The sequence below is a fragment of the Diaporthe amygdali genome (genome assembly GCF_026229845.1).
Source record: "Diaporthe amygdali strain CAA958 chromosome Unknown NODE_4_length_2575358_cov_65_588622, whole genome shotgun sequence".
Taxonomy (NCBI): Eukaryota; Fungi; Ascomycota; class Sordariomycetes; order Diaporthales; family Diaporthaceae; genus Diaporthe; species Diaporthe amygdali.
In genome coordinates, this window is record NW_026517024.1 from 1014698 (window position 1) to 1037008 (window position 22311).

The 22311-nt window shown below is 56.1% G+C and overlaps 10 protein-coding genes across 10 annotated transcripts; 3 read left to right on the forward strand and 7 right to left on the reverse strand.

Moving 5' to 3' along the window:
• Positions 1-346: 346 nt before the first annotated feature.
• Positions 347-1314, reverse strand: J7T55_008498 (cytidine and deoxycytidylate deaminase zinc-binding region; the record flags this gene model as incomplete). The annotated part of the gene is made up of 5 exons (XM_053138821.1): positions 347-392; positions 494-759; positions 840-847; positions 1051-1129; positions 1243-1314. 5 exons carry the CDS (start codon positions 1312-1314, stop codon positions 347-349), a joined length of 471 nt encoding a protein of 156 aa, XP_052997773.1.
• A 503-nt stretch (positions 1315-1817) lies between these two features.
• Positions 1818-3301, reverse strand: J7T55_008499 (uncharacterized protein; the record flags this gene model as incomplete). The annotated part of the gene is made up of 2 exons (XM_053138822.1): positions 1818-3124; positions 3190-3301. The coding sequence occupies 2 exons, from the start codon at positions 3299-3301 to the stop codon at positions 1818-1820; spliced, it is 1419 nt and encodes a 472-aa protein (XP_052997774.1).
• Positions 3302-4973: 1672 nt separating this feature from the next.
• On the forward strand, positions 4974-6434 carry J7T55_008500 (chaperone dnaj 2; the record flags this gene model as incomplete). The annotated part of the gene is made up of 4 exons (XM_053138823.1): positions 4974-5009; positions 5085-5154; positions 5220-6056; positions 6115-6434. 4 exons carry the CDS (start codon positions 4974-4976, stop codon positions 6432-6434), a joined length of 1263 nt encoding a protein of 420 aa, XP_052997775.1.
• A 531-nt stretch (positions 6435-6965) lies between these two features.
• J7T55_008501 (wd repeat domain-containing protein) lies at positions 6966-8757 on the reverse strand (the record flags this gene model as incomplete). The annotated part of the gene is made up of 3 exons (XM_053138824.1): positions 6966-7317; positions 7390-8107; positions 8208-8757. 3 exons carry the CDS (start codon positions 8755-8757, stop codon positions 6966-6968), a joined length of 1620 nt encoding a protein of 539 aa, XP_052997776.1.
• Positions 8758-9152: 395 nt separating this feature from the next.
• J7T55_008502 (60s acidic ribosomal protein p0) lies at positions 9153-10184 on the forward strand (the record flags this gene model as incomplete). The annotated part of the gene is made up of 2 exons (XM_053138825.1): positions 9153-9326; positions 9417-10184. The coding sequence occupies 2 exons, from the start codon at positions 9153-9155 to the stop codon at positions 10182-10184; spliced, it is 942 nt and encodes a 313-aa protein (XP_052997777.1).
• Positions 10185-10758: 574 nt separating this feature from the next.
• J7T55_008503 (MutS domain V) lies at positions 10759-13989 on the reverse strand (the record flags this gene model as incomplete). Its single annotated transcript, XM_053138826.1, has 2 exons — positions 10759-13383; positions 13507-13989. The coding sequence occupies 2 exons, from the start codon at positions 13987-13989 to the stop codon at positions 10759-10761; spliced, it is 3108 nt and encodes a 1035-aa protein (XP_052997778.1).
• Positions 13990-15712: 1723 nt separating this feature from the next.
• J7T55_008504 (uncharacterized protein) lies at positions 15713-15990 on the reverse strand (the record flags this gene model as incomplete). Its single annotated transcript, XM_053138828.1, has 2 exons — positions 15713-15879; positions 15945-15990. 2 exons carry the CDS (start codon positions 15988-15990, stop codon positions 15713-15715), a joined length of 213 nt encoding a protein of 70 aa, XP_052997779.1.
• Positions 15991-16534: 544 nt separating this feature from the next.
• On the forward strand, positions 16535-17800 carry J7T55_008505 (uncharacterized protein; the record flags this gene model as incomplete). The annotated part of the gene is made up of 1 exon (XM_053138829.1): positions 16535-17800. The coding sequence occupies one exon, from the start codon at positions 16535-16537 to the stop codon at positions 17798-17800; it is 1266 nt and encodes a 421-aa protein (XP_052997780.1).
• A 548-nt stretch (positions 17801-18348) lies between these two features.
• Positions 18349-19503, reverse strand: J7T55_008506 (uncharacterized protein; the record flags this gene model as incomplete). Its single annotated transcript, XM_053138830.1, has 1 exon — positions 18349-19503. One exon carries the CDS (start codon positions 19501-19503, stop codon positions 18349-18351), a length of 1155 nt encoding a protein of 384 aa, XP_052997781.1.
• A 494-nt stretch (positions 19504-19997) lies between these two features.
• Positions 19998-21445, reverse strand: J7T55_008507 (nak protein kinase; the record flags this gene model as incomplete). The annotated part of the gene is made up of 4 exons (XM_053138831.1): positions 19998-20061; positions 20124-20619; positions 20673-21258; positions 21326-21445. 4 exons carry the CDS (start codon positions 21443-21445, stop codon positions 19998-20000), a joined length of 1266 nt encoding a protein of 421 aa, XP_052997782.1.
• Between the last annotated feature and the right edge of the window lie 866 nt (positions 21446-22311).

The following is a 22311-nucleotide window of genomic DNA, read 5'->3' on the forward strand; positions in this document are numbered from 1 at the left end:
CAGTCAGCGACACTATTTTTGTCAACTTGTATTCCAGGAGAGGTCTCGGAGGTCACTCGTAGAATTGTCAACTCAGTGAAGTATTCTTAAATACTGACCATGGTCCTGGGTTGACAAAGGAGTTGACTTTCAGAAGAGCAGAAGTTAAGATTCATGCCGCTGCCGCCAGGGCAGATGGTTTCAAGAGAGTCGAGTAAGACATTGTGTCAAATAGCCATAGAAGGGCGCCGCGAGCGCTCACGGCCAAACACTGGCGAAGAATCATGAAAACATTTATAAAAGCATGCTGTACTGTGCATTGAGATATGACATGTCCGTATTCGCCAGCTTCACTAAGCCTCTGTCCTCACTCCTTGGAATACACCCTTTCCTCCACACCGATATCCTCATTCCTGCTCAGAGCAACAGATCAGCCTATGACTTGATGAAAAGCAGCACGAGAACAAGTCGATAAAGGGGCGCAAGGGGTTGGGGGGAAAGGGACACAGCCTACCACAGGTCAGGCTTCTCAGCGATGAACTTGTCCATTAGCTCCTTGCAGCCTGCGTCGCTTACGACTACGACTTCGACCCCGCGCGAGCGCAGGTAGGCCTCGCCGCCGATGAAGTTGGCGTTCTCGCCTATGACGACGCGCGCGATGCCGTAGAGCAGGCAGGCGCCCGTGCACATATCGCAGGGCGAGAGGGTGGTGTACATCGTGCTCCCCTGGTAGGCCCGCGCGGGCAGGCGTCCTGAGTTGTAGAGGGCTGACGTCTCGCCCTTATAGCTGTATGTTAGCCATGAGGTATGGAGGGACATGGCTGAGGATGGGGAATGTGTCTGATTTTGGACAGGCTTACATGGTGAACTGTGACTTGGTTAGCATGCTCATCCAACATTTTCTGGGCAAGGAATCGTCTTCAGTGGTTCATGGTGGTCGTAGGGAACAATGTCAGGAATGCATGGAAGGTTCTCATTCTTTTTTATCACCTCTCATGTAGAGGTATCACTGTAGCCGTCAAGGAAGGCCAAGATCCCTTTTAGAAAATTGAATGGAATGGTCAGACTTACTCGCTGAGCCCAGTTGAACTCTCATATTGTGGCCGCGGCCTAGAAGCTTGCCATCTTTTGAAACCAGTGCGGCGCCGATCTAGATGTAAGGAGCTGTCAGTCAGAAGCACTTTGAGCTTATGTCGATCTCCGATGTTGTTGATGTTGAAGAACGGCGATGCCCGTCCAGAGGCCGATCCCGGTCGTCCTTACTGGAATTCCCCCCTCGGAGTAGGACTGCTTGGCTTCCTCGAATGCTATGGCAAGGCCTTGAGAGTCGTCCATTTTGACAATGATATTGAACTGTATGCCTCGAATGAAGCTAAAAAGTTGAAGAGTTTGGTGTGTCTTTGGAACGAGCCTGTCGCATTCAGTGAAAGACCCCTCTCAGGGTCATCCCCACTATGACATTGCCCGACGTTATCGTCACTGTGCTGATAAGAGAGCAGACGGCTTTGTTGACGTTATTTCACGGACACAACCTAATTAGGGGATTCTGGATACGTCAATTGTCGATTCTGACGATGGACGGAGATAGTTGGCTCTGTTAGCCTAATAGCTTACTGGTATAATGTGCTTGAGATGGGGTATCTACATGAGAAATTGCTAATTCTTGAGCCAACATAGATGACTCGCTGAAGAAGAATTGCCGATGAGGGAAGTAAGCCTTGTTAAATTTACATCCCATCCCCTCTATGGCTTGAAAATTGTCTTGTCAACCGTGCCGAGCACAACACCTGCACTATCTTGAAGCCACATGGCAATGTCCGGCAGCAGAAAGTAACACCCTAGGTCAAAGCCGACAATCTCACAGGACCAGCAGCTATCTTTTCATTCCGCATCGCATGCCACCACCTTGCGGCTCTCCACATCTCGTCCTCCCATCCACCAACCAGAAAGTGATATTTCCTCAGGAACCACGGCTTCGGCTCCCAGCAGCGCATGTCCCAGGGTCTGCACGCATCCATGCCCTGGTTGTTTCCCTGCGAGCCCCAGACAATCAGCCCCTCCAAGTTGCAGATGTCGTAGCACAACTCGTCCTCATCGAATAGGGGCGGGTCGCATGCGAGGGCCTTGAGCGTCCTCTCCCGGAACGACGGGAACGGGATGACGTCCAGGTAGACGTGGTGCTCGACGGTGATCTGGACGTCGACGGGCTGCAGGTCCTTGGGCGCGCCCGAGAACTTGGACCGGATCAGCGCGAGCTCCATGGAGCCCTTGCTGTCGATCCAGTCCCTGTTGAACGGGCTGTTCGCCTCGTCGGCAAAGACCCCTTTTGGGCCGTCCAAGACACCGATTGCAAGGGTGTTGTCCAGGACCGCAGCGAAGAGGCCGTGTTGCTGGACATAGATTATGCGCTTGGCGTCCGGGGGCCGGAGCTTCATGAGGTGATCCATGAACTCTCCGAGGCTCTCCTCGCCTGGCAGTGGGCAGGGAGTGGAAGCTGCTGATCTTGATGATGGTACCAATGTCGTTGATAGTCTTGATGATGACGATAGCGATGCAGCCTTTGAGGCTACTGCTTTTCCCTTGTCGCTTTCTGGAGAGCTCGAGGGTTCGAGGAGATACATAGATCGTTGCCCTGGAGTGTAGAAGAAGGTGCCAGTGCTGCCGAATGCCATCGCCGCTGAGAAGTCTCTGTTTTGGGACCGTTTCCCGCCCTCCACGACCCCATCGTCACTACAGCTGGCGTCTTGGCCAGCACAGCCAAGTATGGATGAAGGACTCGGAGCTAGAGTCGGCAGTTCTGGATGCGGCTGAGCCATTCCAGAAGTGCCATCTTGTTCTACCGCGAAGTTCCATATCGGATCATTGCTTGATAACGGCCATGTTCCATCAAAGGACAGGCTGTCGAAGGCAGATGGTACCTCTGCCTCGACAACTTCACCCAAAGGCTCCGAGGAAGGGAGCTGCACCAAGGGCGTTGCGCCTGGCCCGTCAGAGGGCGTCAAGCTGGAGACAGTCTGCACATTTTCCGGCTGCGACGAAGCCGGTCCCGCTGGAGCGCTTTCCTGTGACGAATCTGGGAGTGCCTGATCTTGATCCTTCTCAAGGAGTCGGTCCAACAATGCCAGCCTCTGCTTTCTTCGTTCTCCTATTATGAGTCCGTTAGCACTCGCCGGGACGGGCCGAACGATTGAGAAGGCTAGGGTGACAGACTGTAAATGCGAGACGCATTTCTGTTCTGCTCTTTTCTAATCGCGCTGTTCCTCTTGGTAGCAGACGGTGTTGGACGCGTGGTCCCACCGCCCCCTGATGCGTCTGGCCCCATGATGTGTGCGTGTATGCGCCCTCGTTGACGATAGTCAAGCCACGATACCGTACTATCGGCCCTCTGGTGTTCGAAAATGATGAGAGATTTGGATCAAATTGTCTCGCTAGAGGAGCCAATCAACTCAGGGAGTGAGAGCGTTGGGGACGTCTCGTTTTCGGGCACCTGACAGACAGGAAGGAAGCCAGGTGGTGAGACGGGTGTAAGCGGTGGCTAGACCGAGAGAGTGCTTAAGTCCGACGGGGAGGATTCCACCCGCTGACCGCAGATGAGAGTAGTACAGCCATCACTCGATGCTGAAGGATGTGAGCTGTGCAAAACATTGCCGACCAGCACATTGCCTCATTGTTGAGATGGTCTTTTTCGGCTGTACATTGATTGATGCCCAAGTTGTTCTGCTTGGACTGTCTGTGAGGGTAGAGTTGACTTGATTGAATTGAGTCGCAGAGTGCGATACTGTACCTGGCACCCTGGGTATGCAGCCTGACGAGCTACAGGCATATTCACGACTAGGTTAATCAATTGATGAATGTGCTACACACATACTGGGCAACATGCTCCTGTTTGCGTTGGCCCTGCGGCCGGATGCAGGTGGCAGGCGAGGCAGTACTGTAGGACGAGGAGAAGCCCAGGCCTGTGTTGGTCCCCTGGTCTGGAACTTTGGAGACTGTGGATCCAGGGTCCTCGCCAGTGTTGTCGACGATGCAGGTCAGGGACCAAGGGAGGGTAAAGGCAAGTACCTCGGTAGTGTGTATTGTATGCACAATCTATAGTAGGCCAAATACATACATAGCAGGAACCTGGGACAGTACTTGTGGTTTCCGCAAACGACGTAATGGGTGCATGGCAGCCAGCCAGGCGGGACTTAGCAACCATGGAACCTGCAGCCTGGCAACAGCATGCCCAGGTAGAGAAACCCCGAGGGCTGCGGGGCATCCCTGCCTGTTAGGAGGGACGAAGTCTATTTCCAGATCTGCCCGGTTCGCCAGGCGTTGGCCCAGCCAGAACCAGCCCAACACGCCCAACCGATGCAGGAGCAGGGGCGATGGCGCAGGTCCCCCACTAACAGATCGAGCAGCTTCTACGCTCTTCCATAGAATGGATTTTTGATGGGCGGGCTGACAATCCGGTTGGTTCTGCTACCTGCCTGCCTCTGCACCCGGTTCTCAGCCTCCTCTTGCCGTTGCCGTGCAAGCTAAATTCATTTCAGCGTCGCCGCAGCCGCCTCGTCCACTGTCCGACAGACTGCGACTTCGACTTTGCTATCCACCAACTTTTTTGCACATCACCACCAACACAAAATCACTCGTCTTGGTGATTCATCCCCAGTCGTCGCCTTACATCAAAAGACTCCCCGACATCTGTTCTTGATACCCTCCTCTCTGCTGTCGGCCCTGTCTCGCATCTCCCGTTATCGTCCCTCCGCTTCTGCGGCACCCGCCAGCCAGCCAGCCCGGCCCTTCTTCACCCTTTCTGTATGTCCGACGGTCTCCTTTCCCATCTCTTGAGTGACTGCCATTCATTGGTCCTTTCATCTCCCATTCCCTCTAGCCTTTTAGAGTTGTGCGAACCTAGACTGACCATTCTGTTGAACTCGCAGCCAATTCCGTGAGAAATCTTTACAGTCACCAACAGATACCCCCACATTTCCGTTCTATCATAAACCGGCAACATGGTTCGCGAGACCGCTTTCTACGACCAACTTGGGGTATGTTGACCACATAAAACCGCTTCTATTCGGCCCTCAGCCTTGCGCCGGCGCACAGGCTGACAAAACCTACAGGTCAAACCCACCGCCACTGAGGCAGAGCTCAAGAAGGCCTACAAGGTCAACGCCCTCAAGTACCACCCTGGTACGTGCTCTCCCCTCCGCTCCCAGCCTCCACCTCAATGTCCCACCATCCTAACAGCGAAACAGACAAGAACGCCCACAACCCTGCCGCTGAGGAGAAGTTCAAGGAGATCTCCCATGCATACGAGGTCCTTTCCGACCCCCAGAAGCGCCAAATCTACGACCAATATGGAGAGGCCGGCCTCGAGGGCGGCGCAGGCGGCGGTGGCGGCATGGCTGCCGAAGACCTGTTCGCTCAGTTCTTTGGCGGCGGTGGCGGCTTCGGCGGTGGTTTGGGAGGAATGTTCGGCGGCGGCGGTATGCCCAACCGCGGCCCGCCCAAGGCCCGCACAATCCACCACACTCACAAGGTTTCTCTTGAAGACATCTACCGGGGCAAGGTCTCTAAGCTCGCGCTCCAACGATCCATCATCTGCCCCAAGTGCGAGGGTCGTGGAGGCAAGGAGGGTGCTGTCCGTAAATGCGCCGGTTGTGATGGCCACGGTATGAAGACTATGATGCGACAGATGGGCCCCATGATCCAGCGCTTCCAGACAGCCTGCCCCGACTGCAATGGTGAAGGCGAGATCATCAAGGACAAGGATCGATGCAAGCAGTGCAACGGCAAGAAGACCGTCGTTGATAGGAAGGTTCTGCACGTCAACGTTGACCGTGGTGTCAAGAGTGGAAACCGCGTCGAGTTCCGAGGCGAGGGTGACCAAGCCCCTGGCATTCTGGCGGGTGACGTGGTATTCGAGATAGAGCAGAAGCCCCACCCCCGCTTTACCCGCAGGGACGACGACCTCCTGTACAACTGCGAGATCGAGCTGGTGACTGCGCTAGCTGGAGGCACCATTTACATCGAGCATCTGGACGACAGGTGGTTGAGCGTCGATATCCTGCCCGGCGAGGCCATCGCACCAAGTACGTACACACCCGAGCTATCCCAAAGCCGATGATTGGTTGCTAACCCCGTTTGTAGATGCTGTCAAGATGCTCCGTGGCCAAGGTATGCCATCGTACCGCCACCACGACTTCGGAAATCTGTACATCCAATTCAACGTCAAGTTCCCCGAGAAGGGTTGGACCACCGATGACGCTGCTTTTGAAGAGCTGCGCAAGATCCTTCCCTCGCCTTCTGTCCAGAACGTCCCACCTGCTGAGGCCATGACTGAGCCAGCCGACCTCGAGGACCCAGATACCAACGCCGGGGCTAGGGCTTTCAGCGGTGGTGAGGGTATGGACGAGGAAGACGAGGACGGCCACCCACAGGCCGAGCGCGTGCAGTGCGCATCTCAGTAAACGGCGATGAATGAATTCAACACCCACCCCCTGCTCTCCTCTCCCGAGCCATGAAGGCTCGGACAGATATCATCTCGGGGCGCGGAACCGTGCAGTAGCAGTGCAATATCTCAGGAGTCCTGCTTTTGACAGGGGATTGGGGCTGCGGGATAGAGAGGCCTTTGGGGGCGGGAGGGAGATTACAGACCTACTTAGCTGCCTTAAGCGTTCTGGTTTGCCTTCTAACTTGCATCCTGGAAGACAGCGCTTTTATTGGGTTTCTGCCCTGCAACACACGCTACGGGAAGATTTGATACATCAGGTGTGGAGATTCGGTGGACGTAATGAGGAACGCTTGGGGAGGGTAGACCGTACTGCTTGTGCTCTGTCCTTCCTTGGTTACGTCGTGATGAAGCAAATTGTGGGCGTTTAGAGGGGCATAGACAGGCATCTGGGAGCTCATTAGCTGCCAATGGACTCCGTGTTAGGTTTGCAATGGATAATTCGCTTTGAAGAGGTTCTCATTATTTGCTTTCCCGCTGAAAGTGCATGCTACTCTACTTCTCCTACTCCCTCCTCGAAGTCCGTCTTGCGCAGGTTCTCCGCACTGAACAGCAGCGTCTGCAACTCATCTTCCGCAAGGTCTGTCTCGTGCTCGCCTAGGTCCGGGGCGTTGCCGACTAGGCCATCCGTGACTTGGTACTGGTCCCCCACGTGTTCCACCTTCAGAAGAGACTTGCTCAAATCGTACTCTCCTCCTCCTGTCCTAACAGGCTCAACCGCTACTACAAGCCTTGCCTCGTCTACAACTTGAACTTCAAGCGGCATGCCAGGAATACTGATCGTGCGTAGGTAATCGAGGGCGCCGGTAGCTCCTAGGGAGAACATGAATATCGCAGGAACGCTGTACAGATCAGTCAGTCAGTCAGTCCTACCCACGACACTCCGATCGCATGTACGAAGTAGTCACACATACCGCTCACAAACAACCAGAATGGTCGCGCCATTCTCTGCCCCCTCCGCTGATCTTCCCCTCCATGAGCACAGCCCCGTCACGGCGACCTTGCTCGCCTCAGGCAGCACGCCCCTGACGACGCTCAACAGCGGCGCTCTAGCCAGCAGCTTGCCCTCGAGCCACCTCCAGACATACAGGTCCCGGTCTCCGCCGCCGCTGACCAGCAGGTCCCCGAGTCCCTCGGTCTCGGGGATGCACAGGCGGTTGACGAACTCGTCGTGGCCCATGCAGAACGCCTCGGTGACGTGCGCCTGCTCCGTGGTGCCCCTACTGACGCGGATGTGCTCGTCGCGGTCCGTCGTGATGATGTACGGCCTGCCCTTGGCGTCGTGGCCCAGCGTCACGGCCGTCAGCAGGGAGACGTGGCCCAGCAGGAGCGTGCGCTCGAAGGGGGGCACCTCGGCCTTCTGAGGGCCGCCCTTAGGGCTCTTGGCCGAGATCAGCTGATCCAGGAGGGCCTGGCGGTTGCGCTTCGTGTGGACTGTCAGCTCGTTGGCCTGTGATTTGAAAGGCACCTTGGTCTCTGGCGGTGCTGGGCTGGGAGAGGCTGAGGCTGCTGGGGAGGCATCCTTTGGCCGCTGGCTGGCAGTGGGTGGGTCTTGAGATGGGATCAAGGGCACGGAGTAGACGTCGCCGAACTTGTCTGCTGACAAGATGGTCTGGCTGTCCGGTGTGATCACTAGGGAGCATGGGCGCTTGGGCATGGTCCTACGGCTGTGTGAGTCTATGCTTCTTTACATTCGTGGCATTTTTCATGCGGCCTGAAACTACATACCTACGGCTGAGCTGCTTGAGGTTCCCGGCCCCATCGTGCTCGAACACCCAGATAGACTTGCATTGAGTGACCGCAACGACGTGCTTTCCGTCGGCTGTAGCAGTAAAGATGATGACCATGGGTCGCTCTGACGGCTGTGACCTTGGTCCAGGGCGAGGGTTGTTGTTCTTGCCCTTCTTTCCATTCGCCGTGTCCTTGCTCTGGTCTTCTTGCTCATCCTTGGTGCCACTGGGCTGACCATCACCCGTTGACGATACATTCATCCGCTTCCCGTTCTCTCCAGGGGCAGTGGCGGCGGCATCGAGCTTCACACGCTTCGCAGGCGGGCCATCTTGACCATCTTGCGAAGGATTCGGCGTCGATTCTTCGGAGACACTGATGACCAGACGGTCCTCCGGTCTGGGAACACCGTGCTTGCCGTCCTTCCTCTCCAACGGGTATCTCCAGCTCGAGATGTGAGAGCCGTCTGTGAGCCTGAATGAGTGCAGGTTGCCGCCTCTTGCGGCGAACAGGACGTCGCCACAGACCTGCACACTGTGGAATGGCAACTTCATTTTGAATCGAACTGCTTGCAGCCTCACAAGCTGACTCTCAATGCAACTCGCAAGCTTCTGAGCATCTCACCAGGCGACAAAAGGTTAGTCGAAACTTTGAAGTAGATGTTGGTACGGCGTGTAGGTCGTCTGGTAAAAAGTTCCCGGCCTTATCGATAAAACTTTTTGGGCTAAGCCACACTCATGCACGGCCACATTTTTCATCAGCCACATCCGAAAATTCACAATTGCAGCAACAAAATCAAAAACGGGCGGGCCTCTGCCTGAGATCCCTCCTGCTATCATCACCAGACAAACGTCAAGTCAACCCCAACGACTTAACAACCCCCAATTCTTCAATCCCATTCCATTTGCCCTTAAACTCCTATCTTCAAGCTTCGACAGCAAAAGAAGAAATGGGGGGCAAATCCGCTAACAAGGCCGGCTACTTCGACAAGCTCAAGGGCTTGCTCGAGGAGTACCAGTCCATCTTCATCGTCGGCGTCGACAATGTCTCGTCTCAGCAGATGCACGAGATTCGCCACGCCCTCCGTGGCGAGGCTGTCGTCCTGATGGGCAAGAACACCATGGTGAGTAAACGCGCTGCCTTGTGACAAGCCGCTCTCGGGTCTCCTGCTCTGCGCAATCAGCAATGGCTAATACGGTTTGATCGTTACTAGGTTCGCCGTGCCCTTAAGACCTTCATCCCCGACTCCCCCGAGTACGAGCGTCTCCTGCCCTTCGTCAAGGGTAACGTCGGTTTCGTCTTCACCAACGCCGAACTGAAGACCATCCGTGACAAGATCCTGGAAAACAAGGTCGCTGCTCCTGCCCGTGCCGGTGCCCTCGCCCCCGCCGATGTGTGGGTTCCCGCTGGCAACACCGGTATGGAGCCCGGCAAGACCTCTTTCTTCCAGGCTCTCGGTGTCCCAACCAAGATTGCCCGTGGTACCATTGAAATCACGGCCGACCTGAAGCTCGTTGAGGCCGGTACCAAGGTCGGTCCCTCCGAGGCCACCCTGCTCAACCTGCTGAACATCTCCCCCTTCACCTACGGTCTGGGCATCGAGCAGGTCTACGACCAGGGCAACACCTTCCCTCCTGAGGTCCTGGACGTCGGCGAGGAGCAGCTCCTCAAGTCCTTCGGCAGCGCCATCACCACTATCGCCACTGTCTCCCTGGCCATTGGTTACCCCACCCTGCCCTCCGTCATCCACTCTTTCGTCAACGGCTACAAGAACGTCATCGCCGTGGCCATCGAGACCGAGATCTCTTGGCCCGAGATCGAGGAGCTCAAGGACCGCATCGCCAACCCCGATGCTTACGCCGCCGCCGCTCCTGCTGCTGGCGCCGCCGACTCTGGCGCCGCCGCTCCCGCTGCTGAGGAGAAGAAGGAGGAGGAGGAAGAGGAGGAGGATGACGACATGGGCTTCGGTCTCTTCGACTAAGCGGTTTCGCGCACGTCACGACTTCCTGATGACATACGATCGATGAAGATTCGGCTTCTTATGATGGGAGCAGACCTCCCCGGGTTCTTTGCGGAACATCACGCAAAGGGATGAATTGGTTCGTCGGAATAGGGATCTTACTACGGGACAATACCCTCTTTGTTAGCGAACAATTACGGATCATATGTTCCCAGCCATGTGGCTCAGAGGATGGGTGTGCTCACTGGACTGCTCCGTGACAGGTATTGCGTTCGGCTACGCATTATCACTCTTAATGGTAAGCCTCACTTTTCTTTTTCTCCAAGCAAAGGTGTGTCGAAGATTAAAAAAACAACTTATTCAAGAGCTTTTTAACCCTGAATCTTTCTGATGACCTCATCACCACCCAATGAGACATTACCTACTGCTTTGACCTTTTTGAAGAAATATCTTCTTGTTTATACAGAGGGGTATCCTTTGCTAACTTACTCAAAGATGTACAGATGATTTTACAAACCCGACGTGACATAAATGTGCCCAGGCTTCTTCACAAACCCAGAGCGTCTGTCTGTCCTGGACCTGTACATGGCCATGGTCATGGGTCCTTCCCACCTACTTCCCTCCCTCGCTGAGGAATGAGGATTTCTCTCGCCGTCTGTAGAGCCGCCTCCGGTAGACCCGCCAGCCGTGCGACCTTGAGCGCATGGCTCTGGCGGTTGACACCCCTCCGTAGCTTGTGCACATAGACAAACCCTCCCTGCTCATCCTCGGCCACATCCGTGCAGTACATTTCCACCGCGCCCTTGTCCCCTCCATCCTCCACGCGCAGTCCATGCTCAGTCACAATGTCCGCGACATCGTGGAAGTGCGTCGCGAACAGTGTCCTGCACTTGTTGACGTGCACGAGGTGGTGCAAGCACGCAAAGGCCACTGCGCATCCGTCCTCGGGCGTCGTGCCTCTGCCAATCTCGTCCATGATGACAAAGGACCGAGCTGTGGCCTGCCGTAGGATGGTCGCCGTCTCGAGCATCTCCACCATGAAGGTGCTCTGGTCCCCGTAGAGGTTGTCGGCCGATCCCACGCGGCTGAACATGGCGTCCACAACGCCGATCTCGGCGTATGACGCCGGCACGTAGCAGCCTATCTGCGCCAGGATGGTGATGAGCGCGTTCTGGCGGAGGAAGGTGGACTTGCCCGCCATATTGGGCCCGGTGATGAGCCAGACGCGCCCGTGGTGGCCGGAGCCCCCGCTGCCGCCGGCGCCGACGAAGCAGTCATTGCTTGCGAACGTCCTGCCCGCCTCTCTCAGCCCGCCCTCGACGGTGGGGTGCCGGCCGCCGACGATGACGTGCCCGGTGCCGCTGTTCAGCACCGGCCGAACGAGGTTCTGCTCGGTCGCCAGGCGCGCAAAGGACGTTGCGATGTCCAGCTCGTCCAGCACACCCGCGTTGCGCCGCAGCTTGACGATGTTGAGCACCGTCTGCTGCCTGAGCTCTTGGAACACGCGCTGCTCCTCGGCGCGGATGTGGAAGCGAGCCTGGTCCAGCCGGCGGCCCAGCTCGGTCCACTCGGGCAGGTGGAAGGAGCGTGACGTCTGGGTCTGGCGGCCCAGCAGCCCGGGAATATCGGTGACGGCAGACGACACGGACTTAAGGTCCTTTTTCCCCTTGATGTGACAGATATGGCCGAGGCCCGGGGTCCACTTCAGCGTCAGCGATGGTGCGCCGAGGCGGTCGCGCAGGCTTGCGGCGAGGTTTTCTTTTTCGCAGAGGAGGGTTTCGAGTTGGGAGTGGAGTTTCTTGAGATGTCGGCTGGCATCTGGTTTCATGATCCAGACTTCGTTGTCCTCGCCGTAGCAATCGCGAAGGGAAACAGGCTTGCGCTTCTTGGCCGACTTTGGGAGCAGCGATGAGTCCTCAGCCGAGCCCTCATTGTCCACAATCTCCTGGGCCAAAGCAATCATGTTTCCGGCCTCGCTGTCCTCGATCTGATGCTGCTGGACGATACCCTCCTCGTCCATTGCTTCACGGATGCGGCTGGCCAGCTTGCGGGGGCTGTCGAGGTCGATGCGCTCTGTTAGGTGTTTTAAAGATTCTTTCGCTGCGGTCGACTCAGCATCAGTAGTAGAAATAGCTCCCAAGAGCATAGCGATAATGTCCTCTGTAGCTTTAATTGTGCTCGCGAGGTCAAGGAGATCATCGGCATCTCCCCGACCGAGCGCAAACTTCTGGACAAGCCTCTGGGAGTCATGGCTTCTTCGCAATAGTAGAGTGATACCTTCTCGGAGTACCTCGTCGGCAATGAAACAAGCTACAAGATCTTGACGGAATCTAATGACATCCAAGGACGTCGAAGGGGCGCTGAGCCACTCATTAAGAAGCCTGGCACCGCTCTTTGTGACTGTCCGCCTGATTGCATGAAGCAGGCTACCGCGGAAAGCACTATCCCGTATGGTCTGTTTGATCTCAAGCGATCGCATGCTATTCTTGTCAATGTCCATCACCTGCATGGTCTCGTGACGTAGCGGAGGCTGAAGCTTCATGCTGATGCCCTGTAGGCGATCCTTCACGTAATGAAGTAGTAAGCTGCCCGCTTTGGTCTCCTCATCCGTGAACGACTCTAGAGTGTGGGGTGGTACTTCCGACTCAAGCATTGGCGCCCAGTCAGAAATAGCCACCAGCTCGCCTTGATGAGCATATGTGATGAGATGCCTCTCCTCGGCGAGGATGGAGAAAATAACATGACTCGTGCGTGATTGGAAGCCCTCGTCCAACACGACCTCTTTCGGGCACACGCGTGATAGCATGGAGCCTATGAAAGGGAGGGTAGTGGTCTGGGTGAAAAAGTGGCCTGTCGAAAGGTCCAACCATGCAAGCCCAATGGGGATAGAGGCATTTCCGGGAGCATCAGGAGACACAGGACTGGGGCCCGCGTCGCGAGACGCGGTTTCAAGAGCCGCAGACACCGACGCTCCTGGGACATCATCTCCAGGCAAGTGAATGGCCATGACGTAGTTGTTGGCATAAGGATCCATGAACTGCTCATCGATGAGAGTGCCAGGGGTGATGATGCGGGCGACCTTACGGTCATGCATCAAACCACCCGACTTTGCCTTGTCGGCAGCAGTGTTTGGGAACTCCTCAGCGACGGCCACATATCGATTCAAGTCCTGGACCAAGATCTTGAGGAACCGATCTAGCTGGAAAAACGGAAATCCGGCCTAGTACCCAAGAGACAACCATCAGAAACTGAGAAGATCGCGCCAGCCCCGGGCAGAAACGTACGACGGCTGGCCCAGACGAGCGGGAGGGAAGTGAGGGGACACGGCCGGGCTGAAAATTACCATTGGCACAGGCCCGGCAGCCGTCTTCTTCTGAGCGACCTTGAGGTTCAGGAGCGGGCCGTACTCGTCCGCGTGTTCAAAGTACAGCTCGTAGAACCCACCGACACGTGTCAACAGGACGCAATTGTCAAACCTCTGCATGTTGCGGCGCGCCTGTAGCACCACGGTCGGGTAGGATGGAGCAGCTGGGGCCTCATCCTCGTCGGGCGGGAGGGCTGGCAGGGAGTCTGCGCGAATGAGCCCCTGGGGAAGATCATCGAGGCTGACAACAGTGGTGGTCTTCTTCCCCCGGATCTGGATGTGGGGGAAGTCACGCGGTATTACCTGGGCCCGATACGGGATGCCATGGTGTTGAGAGCTTGACCTGCATCGTAAGGTGGCCGTCGGAGCTGGCCTGCTGCCCAATAGGTGAGAGTGAAATCTCCGTTTGTGGAATGTTGCTCTTGACGAGCGAGCAGCTGAACCCAGGCGTGAGGGCAGCATCAAGACAGGGTGTCGTAGTGGACTGGCCTCGACCTGGCCATTACTATCCCAAGCACAAGTAATTGTTTAAGACAACAGGAAGCACAAGGAGACTTGGTGATGAGTTAGCACGTTGACGTGAGGTGCGCAAGGAAAGCCTGTCGTCCCAATAGAATTGGGTGTGGACTGACTGAGTGTGGTGTTATTTGGGACAAGGGTCAGGGTTCGAGGTTGCAGCCAGACCAGGGCTCCTTCCCCTGCTCCCACCTGGCATTGAGTGGATCACGACAACATCGCCGCTCTATTCCCCTCCGCACAAGCGTCATAATACTTGCTACGCAATGTTTAGCATGATTCGCCCGTTTAGCTCATCGGTAGAGCGCATCACTAGTAATGATGAGGTGACTGGTTCGATTCCAGTAATGGGCATTTCTTTTTTCTTCAGGCCTGGTTGGCTTCCGGGTGGGTGTCGGTTTTCCTCGCACTTGCGAATTAGACCTGGCCAGGCTCGCTTCCTCGCTGACTCTGGCGTCTCTACCCTCTCACAGATCATCCAGGACCGCCTCGGTTGTTGAGACACGATGTCCATTTTTCGTCCACAGTGCCCCCATGCATCGGCACATAGCGCGAGCACAGCCGGAGTACAATGTTTTGCTTCAGAATATTGCCTGCAGTATGGCCTCGTGTATGCTGTGTGATGTCCTGCAGGGCATCGTGGAGTGATCTTTTATGGCACTTTTCGCTGCTGGCCGATGTTTAGCAGCCAGCACCTAGCACCCTCCACACCACAAAACAACAGACCACGTACCACTGCGATCATTGGGCACATAGCAGCAAATGCACGACTGGCCGTTACATGGCATGCACCTGTCGCATGAACCATGGCTAGCCGTCAAATGGCAATCGCAATCGCAATCGGCGGAGTCGGCAGTTCGGAAGGTAATCTGTAATGTGGATCACCCGCCTCGTCTGGTCGCAGGCGATCGAGAATCGACAATCGAGAATCGCATATCATCGATCGCATGGGTGAAAACCCAGGAGTCAGGGACGGGCGGACAGGACCCTGAGTTCTGCCAGACAGCTTCGCACTACATAACAGCCCTCCGCCCCGGGCCGCGGACCCGCTTGGCCCTTGGAACGCAACACCACGTCGACCATGCCATGCCATGTCGTGGATTGATTGATTGAACGCCCACAAGTAACACAACACAACACCACCAATGCTCACCCATTATGCCGGTCGACCAACCCGGTCAGGAACGAGGGCAGATCGACAGCCTGTCCGACAGCTCACGCATGATCTAGAATCTGGCATTGGCCATCTCGCGTTCGATGTCGGACAGAAACAGCAGCCACGAAATAAACCCGGCACGCAGTCTGTTGCTTTTTTTCGCGCGCTTCCCCTCCCCTCTCTGTGTGTCCTGTACGACCACACCACGCGCGTGGGCAGAACCAGGACCCAACGGCGGGGGCTGTCGGGGCCGCGATTTAGAGTTTGTAGAGACGGGCGGTTTGTGCCCGGATCACTTCCCAAAGAAATGACCTGGAGTCAGAACTGGGCTGATGATAGCATAAGCTTGACCAAATCAAATCAAAGCAAATAAAAGCAAAGCATAGCAGGCCAAGGGCACATGGCACATGGCAGCTGTGCAGGACAGGGCGCGCCAGGGCCCATGTGCGGCCAGCCGTCGGCATCGACCGATGCCCGCATTTATTTCATCACGTCTCGTTCGATGTTTATCAGCTAGGCCCGCTTCTTGCTTAGACCTGTCCTAATGTTCACGACATAGTCGAAAGACGTCTGCCCGTCCTCTGCAGAGTCTTCCCCTTCCTCTGCCGTTCCACAGCGGGGTTCACCAGCTGTCAGCAGCTCCTCGACAATGCAGTCGTCTTGCTGGCCGCCAGTGCCGGCTGTGCTGGGCGGGCTGCGAGCCTCTTTGTCTCCCACAGTCCCCAGTCCCACCATCCCATCTCACCGATCAGGCTGATGATCCCCTTGCCGCCGTTGCCCCATGGGCCCATTGCGAGCTAGATTGGGACCAGCCCATCTTCTCCACGAAATACCAAACATCAGGTACTGACGTCTGCACGCTGCCTGGCGATCCCACGCTGGCTCTCGCCCTGCCCACTCCGCAGCCTTGACTGCTTCCAGCCCATAGGGCCGGCCCCCCTGAGCGGCGAGGATGCGAGTGCATCTCATGTTTTGTTGTCCCCTCTGCTCACTCACTTTCTTTGCGTCTTGTATTTATTTCAGCCCGTCCCCTAGTCTCCACCATCAGCCTCCGGGGTGCAGGAACTCCTGTCCCCCTTCCATCTTGATAGATATCTATCTCCTTGCTCCCGCATATTTCTACTCTTCCTGCTGCTCCAGCCCAGTACTTGAGCCTCCTTACGGGTTTCACCGAAACAAGAAGTCTTTCTCATACAAGGCTGCGGACCAACAGGGACTTAGTCACCTGCAAGTGTAAACTCGCGAAATCGGCCGGTGTAGTGGCCCGAGAAACGTCGATTATCACGCCACTTCAGTCACCGAATTTCTCCTTGCTGCCTCGTGTAATCAGCAGCAATGGACGCCTCAACCTTTCCCATCATGCTAAACCTTACCTCTCAAATTCCGTTACCACTTCCACCAGACCACAAGTTATTCTTCAAACACGGTCCGAGTCACGCCCCTGCAGCCATCCCAGGCCTTGCGCACAATCTTACGAATCCCTCACTGCTCAAGACGTTCGCCAGGGAGATGAACGGACCAACGCTTAAGAAGGAACCCTCGCTCCTGGAGAAGCATTTCCAAGAGCAACAACAGCAACGCTTAAATCTGAAGAAAAAGAACGAGGAGCAAGCGGAAAAAGAGCAACAACAAAAAGAGTCACAACCAGAACCGCAACAGCAAACGCAACCGCAACACCCGCCATCATCACAACAATCTGCTAGGTCCTCATCTACACCGTCTGCCAGTGAGTCCAGCGCAGACACTAAAGTTCCTCCGCCATCCGCGTCACCAAACACCCCAAACCAACCTGTATTTGACCTCGCCGGCGATCATCCAGCCTTCGCCGACCCCAAGTACGTACAGATGGTCTCCCGGATGGCAGCCTTCTACCAGCAGAGATGCCAGGCGATTCTCAACTACCAGCAACAAAGATGTCAGACATGGGCTACCGGCCACAGGCAGAAATGCCAGGAGATGATGCAATCCGCCATGCTTGTCGTGGCATGGTACATCCGGGACCGGATTGGGCGGAGGAGGCGCAAGAGTAAGCGGGCTTTCCGCCGTGGTCTGCGCGAGAAGAATACTGCTGCTGCCATGAGGCGATTGCCCAAGGGCGAGATTGTCCGCAAGTGGGTCATGAACATCCCCGATGCCGCGCTGTCGCCCAACAACGGCATGAGGGACGATGCGAACCTGGACATGGAAGAGAGAGAATTCGATATTGAGAAGGAAGTCACCCCCGACAAGGACAGCCAGCTCTTTTCTGTCGCGGACCAGATGATCAAGTCTCAGCTGGCCAAGATCGACATCCCTCTTTTGGGGGCACTAAACCTAGACGACAGCGACAGTGAGAGTGACGACGACGACGACGTGGGACGCTTCTGTTATGCGCCCGAGGACTACGAAATGGAGGATGACGGGGAGGACGATGGAGAATATGACGATGACGACATCGATTATGAAGACGAGACTCAGGACCCGTCTGAGGACGAGATCTCCCAGGAGGCGCTGAACGGGACCGGCAAAGGGTCGTTGAAGAGAAAGCGCAGCGACAGTGACAGTGACATGGAACAACTTGAGGTGACCGTACCAGAACCAAAGCGCCGTCTCGCAATCTAAAGGAATGGATCTCGGGCAGGACGACGGAGAATCGCGCACACGCACGTTACTTGACACAACGTCAGGGAGGAGTTAAAAGGAGTTCAATGGCTTCCATTCGATTGTAATAATTCGGATACCCATATCGGCGCTTCGTTTGAGCGCGGACATATATACATATGGGAAGGGTATCTTGAGTCACCATTTGACGCTTGGGAATTGGCATGGTCGGGGACAATGGATAGCCTTACATAGCTTTGGGAGTTCGGGTCACACTGTAAGGGTTTTAGGATTGGACTATGTAGGGCGCAAAGAAAACACAAACATATTCAATAATTAAAGCGTGTCGTGTGTGATTTACTATATGCATTTGTCTGATTCTGTTCTTGTATTCTCACAGGTGTAGTACACGAATCTTCAGGCGGAACACCGGCAATTGCCCAGATCTGGTCAACACCTGTATGGACATGCAATCGACCACTGAGAGCCCGTCAGGATCACAGCCAGTAGGCAGACTTCGAAGTGGTCTACTCCATTGTTCTAGTCGTATCAATCTCAGGTGACTATGATCAGTCATGGTCCTCCTCCGTGAAACCAGGACAGCCCTCCATCTCCTCATCAGGGTAGGCGAACTTGCACCAGAAGCAGTACCGATGCCTCTCCCTCAGATACGCAACGAGCCTCACCAGCTTCTCACCCACTTCCAGCGCCTCGAACTCGTCTAGCTCGGGGTCCTCCTCGTCCAGGTCGTCCGCCGGCATGTAGACGGTCTTCTTCTGCGTGCGGCCGCCGAGAGCCATCTTGTCGTCCTCGTCCATGCCCTCGTCCTCATACGCCGGTAGCTTGGCCGACAGCCCGCCGCTGCTCTGCTCGAGGTCGTACCGCATCCTGCGGTCCCGCTCGGCCTCCTCGCGATGGCGCACGAGGCCGCGGTAGATGATGGGGACGGATTTAAGCGGCCGCGACGTCGTCTTGGCCCTTGGGCCGGCGGCAGTAGCAGCCACAGCAGTAGGTGCTCCCCCACCCGCACCGTCCTCGTCCATCTTCTCCGCGATCTTCTGCGCTGCAAAGACAAGCTTCTCCTTGCGCGCGGCGTCGCGCTCCCGCGCCATGCGGTCGCGGTAGTCGCCGAGCTCCTCGACGCGGGCGCGCTTGGCCAGCCCCGCCGCCTCGGCCGCCTCGACCAGCTTCCTCTTCTTCTCGGCATCGGCGCCGATGCCGCCGCGGTCCTCCTTGGTCTCGATGTGCAGCGGCTCGCTGCGCGCCGAGGCGTTGTCGCGGCTGCCCAGCGCCGACCCTGGCGTGAACCCCATGCGCGCCATCATCGCCAGGCCCTTGCTCTTCGGCTTCTTGGCCGCCGCCGGCACGTCGTCCCCTCCTGCCGCCGCGCCCGTGATCAGCGATCTCGACAGGCCCTCCTCGCGTTTTTGCCGCTCCTGCGCCGCGAGCTCGGCCTTGGACGGTACCATGCCGCGCTTCAGGCCTTCCTTCCGCAGGCGCTGGCTGCGCTGCAGGGATGTCTCTGGTTGCCTGGCGGGCGCGTCATCAAAGGTCATGTTCATGTAGTCGTCCTCTTCATCTTCCTCCTCCCCTGCTCCGGCATCAGCATTCTGCTTGCTGTCGATATCAGGGGGTGAAGCAGATGTGGTGGGGTCGGCCTCATCCGTGCTGTTTTCGCGGCCAAGGCTGTCGGCCTTCTCAGTTTTGTTGCTGAAATGTCGCATTGCGCTGATGCTCTGAATTTTCCGTAGTTAACACCGTGAAAAGTTTTGCCGGGAATACAGTAAATGGTGTGTGTGGTCACGGCGGTTATTGTAGTGTTACTGTCTTTTGGGCTGTTCTACTGGTGGGACTATGAGGTTTACTCGGAAGGAGCTGCGATTTTCACTTCACCTCATTTGAGTATTCCGCACACCAGAGATGTTTGCATCAACCACCTCACATTCTGGCACGTTCCTATTGATACAGATCAAAACTTCAAAGATCTACATTGCCAGTTGGTATTTCTGTACGCCTTGAAAACTCATAAAAAGTCTCCAGTGCATTACTACTCATTCTGAGCCATTCCCAGGAAATTTGTGAGTCCTGACGCCGGTCAAATATCGCCCAAACATTGCAGTTCTACCTGACCGCCATGAAGAATAAAACGAGTCATCCACAAGAGAGATGTATCCATTGTCATTGATTCACATCAGCTTCGATAGCCCCAGCTAATGGCTTATGTTGAGTCATCCTCGGGCAGCTCGTCAACCACCTTCTCAACCATCCTAATCAACTCATCTCTGCAGTCACAAAGTCAGTGGGAAAATCAACAAAATCGTCAAAGGAGGAAGTAGGCGCTCACATGTCCGGTCTCTCACTGGGTTCCACACTCAAACACTTCCTCACCACCTCCTTGATGGGGTCACTGATAACAAGGTCCTCTGCTGCTGCACCATTTGCACCACCGCCTTGGCCCATACCGGTGTTGGTCCTCCTTACCGGCGCTTTCTTCTTCGTCCCACCAGGCCCCTCATCCGGGAACCGCCAGTCCCCGCCCAGCACGCAGATACTCAACGAGCCGCCTGTCTCGTCGCTGCGCATCTCGAAGGGCGACTTCCCTACTAGGCAGGCGTACAACGTACATCCCATCGACCAGATGTCCACCTTAGTGTCGACCACGGTCCCCGTCTTGACGTCGAAGAGCTCGGGCGCCCGATATGGCATCGTGCTGTGCTCTGCCGCCGTGTCTTGTGTTGCGATGGCGAGGGATCGGGATGTGATGGGAATAGGGGAGACGGCGATGGAGCCGAGGTCCATGAGGATCGGTGCGGAGCCAGTGTCGTCGATCATGATGTTTCCTGTCGCATGTTAGCCTCTCAGAGCCGGACGAGGAGGCAGACGGGGTTCTCACCTGGCTTGATATCCCTATGCGCATAGCTCTTTATCTCGCCATCGGGCACGCCCTCGTTCCCGTGCATCAGCGGCCTCTGCTGCTCTGTCTCGTCGTCCTCGTCCGCGCCACTCGACTCCTGCGGCCTCTTTGACCTGCCTTGCGCCGCCTCGACATTCTCGTCCACGCCGTTGACCCGCATCTCCATCCTCTCGCCCCCCGTGCCGCCCGCAGCACCGGGCCCTGTGTAGACGTGCATCTCCCTTAGCCCGCGGCAGACCCCAAGGAAAAGGTGCATCAGCTTCTTCTCGGGGAACTTGGTGTGGTTGACCAGGTTTGCGTTGATGAGGTCCTGAAGGTTCCCCCTCCGGTAATACGGCAGCAAAACGTAGACTGTCTTGGAGGCCTCGCCGCCGCCGCGCTCCGAGGCGATCGCGTAGTCGACGCTATGTATTATGCCGGATGTGTTGGCGAAGAGCTTGTACGCGTCGACCTCCTTCATCGCTTGTGCGACGGACTCGGCGCCGAACGGGCAGCGGATCTTCTTCAGGGCGAACAGTTCAGAGGTCGATGTGTCTTGGACGAGGTAGACATAGGAGAAGCCGCCCTGTAAGGTTCGTGCTCGTCAGCCCAGTATTCCGACTTACAGGAAGGCATTGGGAAATCTGGCCTACCTCGCCTAGTAATCTCAGGATCTTGAAGTTGCGACTGTTGATCTTGAGCGACGGGGAGCCTGGAAAGCAGTTCAGGCAGTTCCCGAAGGAAGTGATGAGGTCCAAGAATACTTGCGCCATTGTGACTGTGACTGCTGGGCGGGCGCGAGAACAGAAACAAAGGCCCTGGGCTCCCGAAGGAAGGTATCGTCAACCTTCCGAGGTGGACACGGCGCCTTGTCCACGATCAGCTCTCGGCCGGCGTCAACTCCCAATGTGAGACGAGGTGGCGCGTGTTTCAACTGGGCTCGTCGGCGGTCCTGGAAGATTTCACGGATGGGGCGGCATCAATTGGACAAATGACCTTGGTCGGGACAAAGACAAGCGTTCGCTGTTATGTGCAATTGAAGATGCAATACTAACACGATGGATTGTTTCCAGGATGGCAACTACAATTATTGAAACGGGCGATGTAGATACTAACTACACTGCCCGGGTGGTCGGTACGTAAGCTGCGCCCGTTTCCAGGGTTCGTCGGGAGAGCTCCATGCGCCAGTGAGTGGGCTCCCGCCAGGGGACTCCAGTATTACGACACTGCCCTGCCACCTTGAGCGGTACCTATCCCTGGCCTGGTTCCCTCGCACTATAACAGGTACCTGAGTATCCATCCATTAGACATCTACATACTGTATCGCGACTAGAGCTTTATCGAAATCTAACTGTACACAGTAGCTGTTCATCCCCCGAGGATTTATTGCCCAAAGTCCGCTGCGCATTTCGTGCACACGTGTATTTTGTATCAAAATGACGAATTCTAATCTGTCACTGGGGTTCTCGTATACTCATGGTAAACGATGAGCGTCAGCATAGAAGCTGATCCTTCCTTGCAACAGAAAGGGCTTCTAGCATCCATCTTCAAGGCAGGCAGGTCGACAGGAATAACTTCGACCACCTGATCTGGATACCAACAGCCCGCTGAATACCCGCCGAAATTATGCAAGTGCACC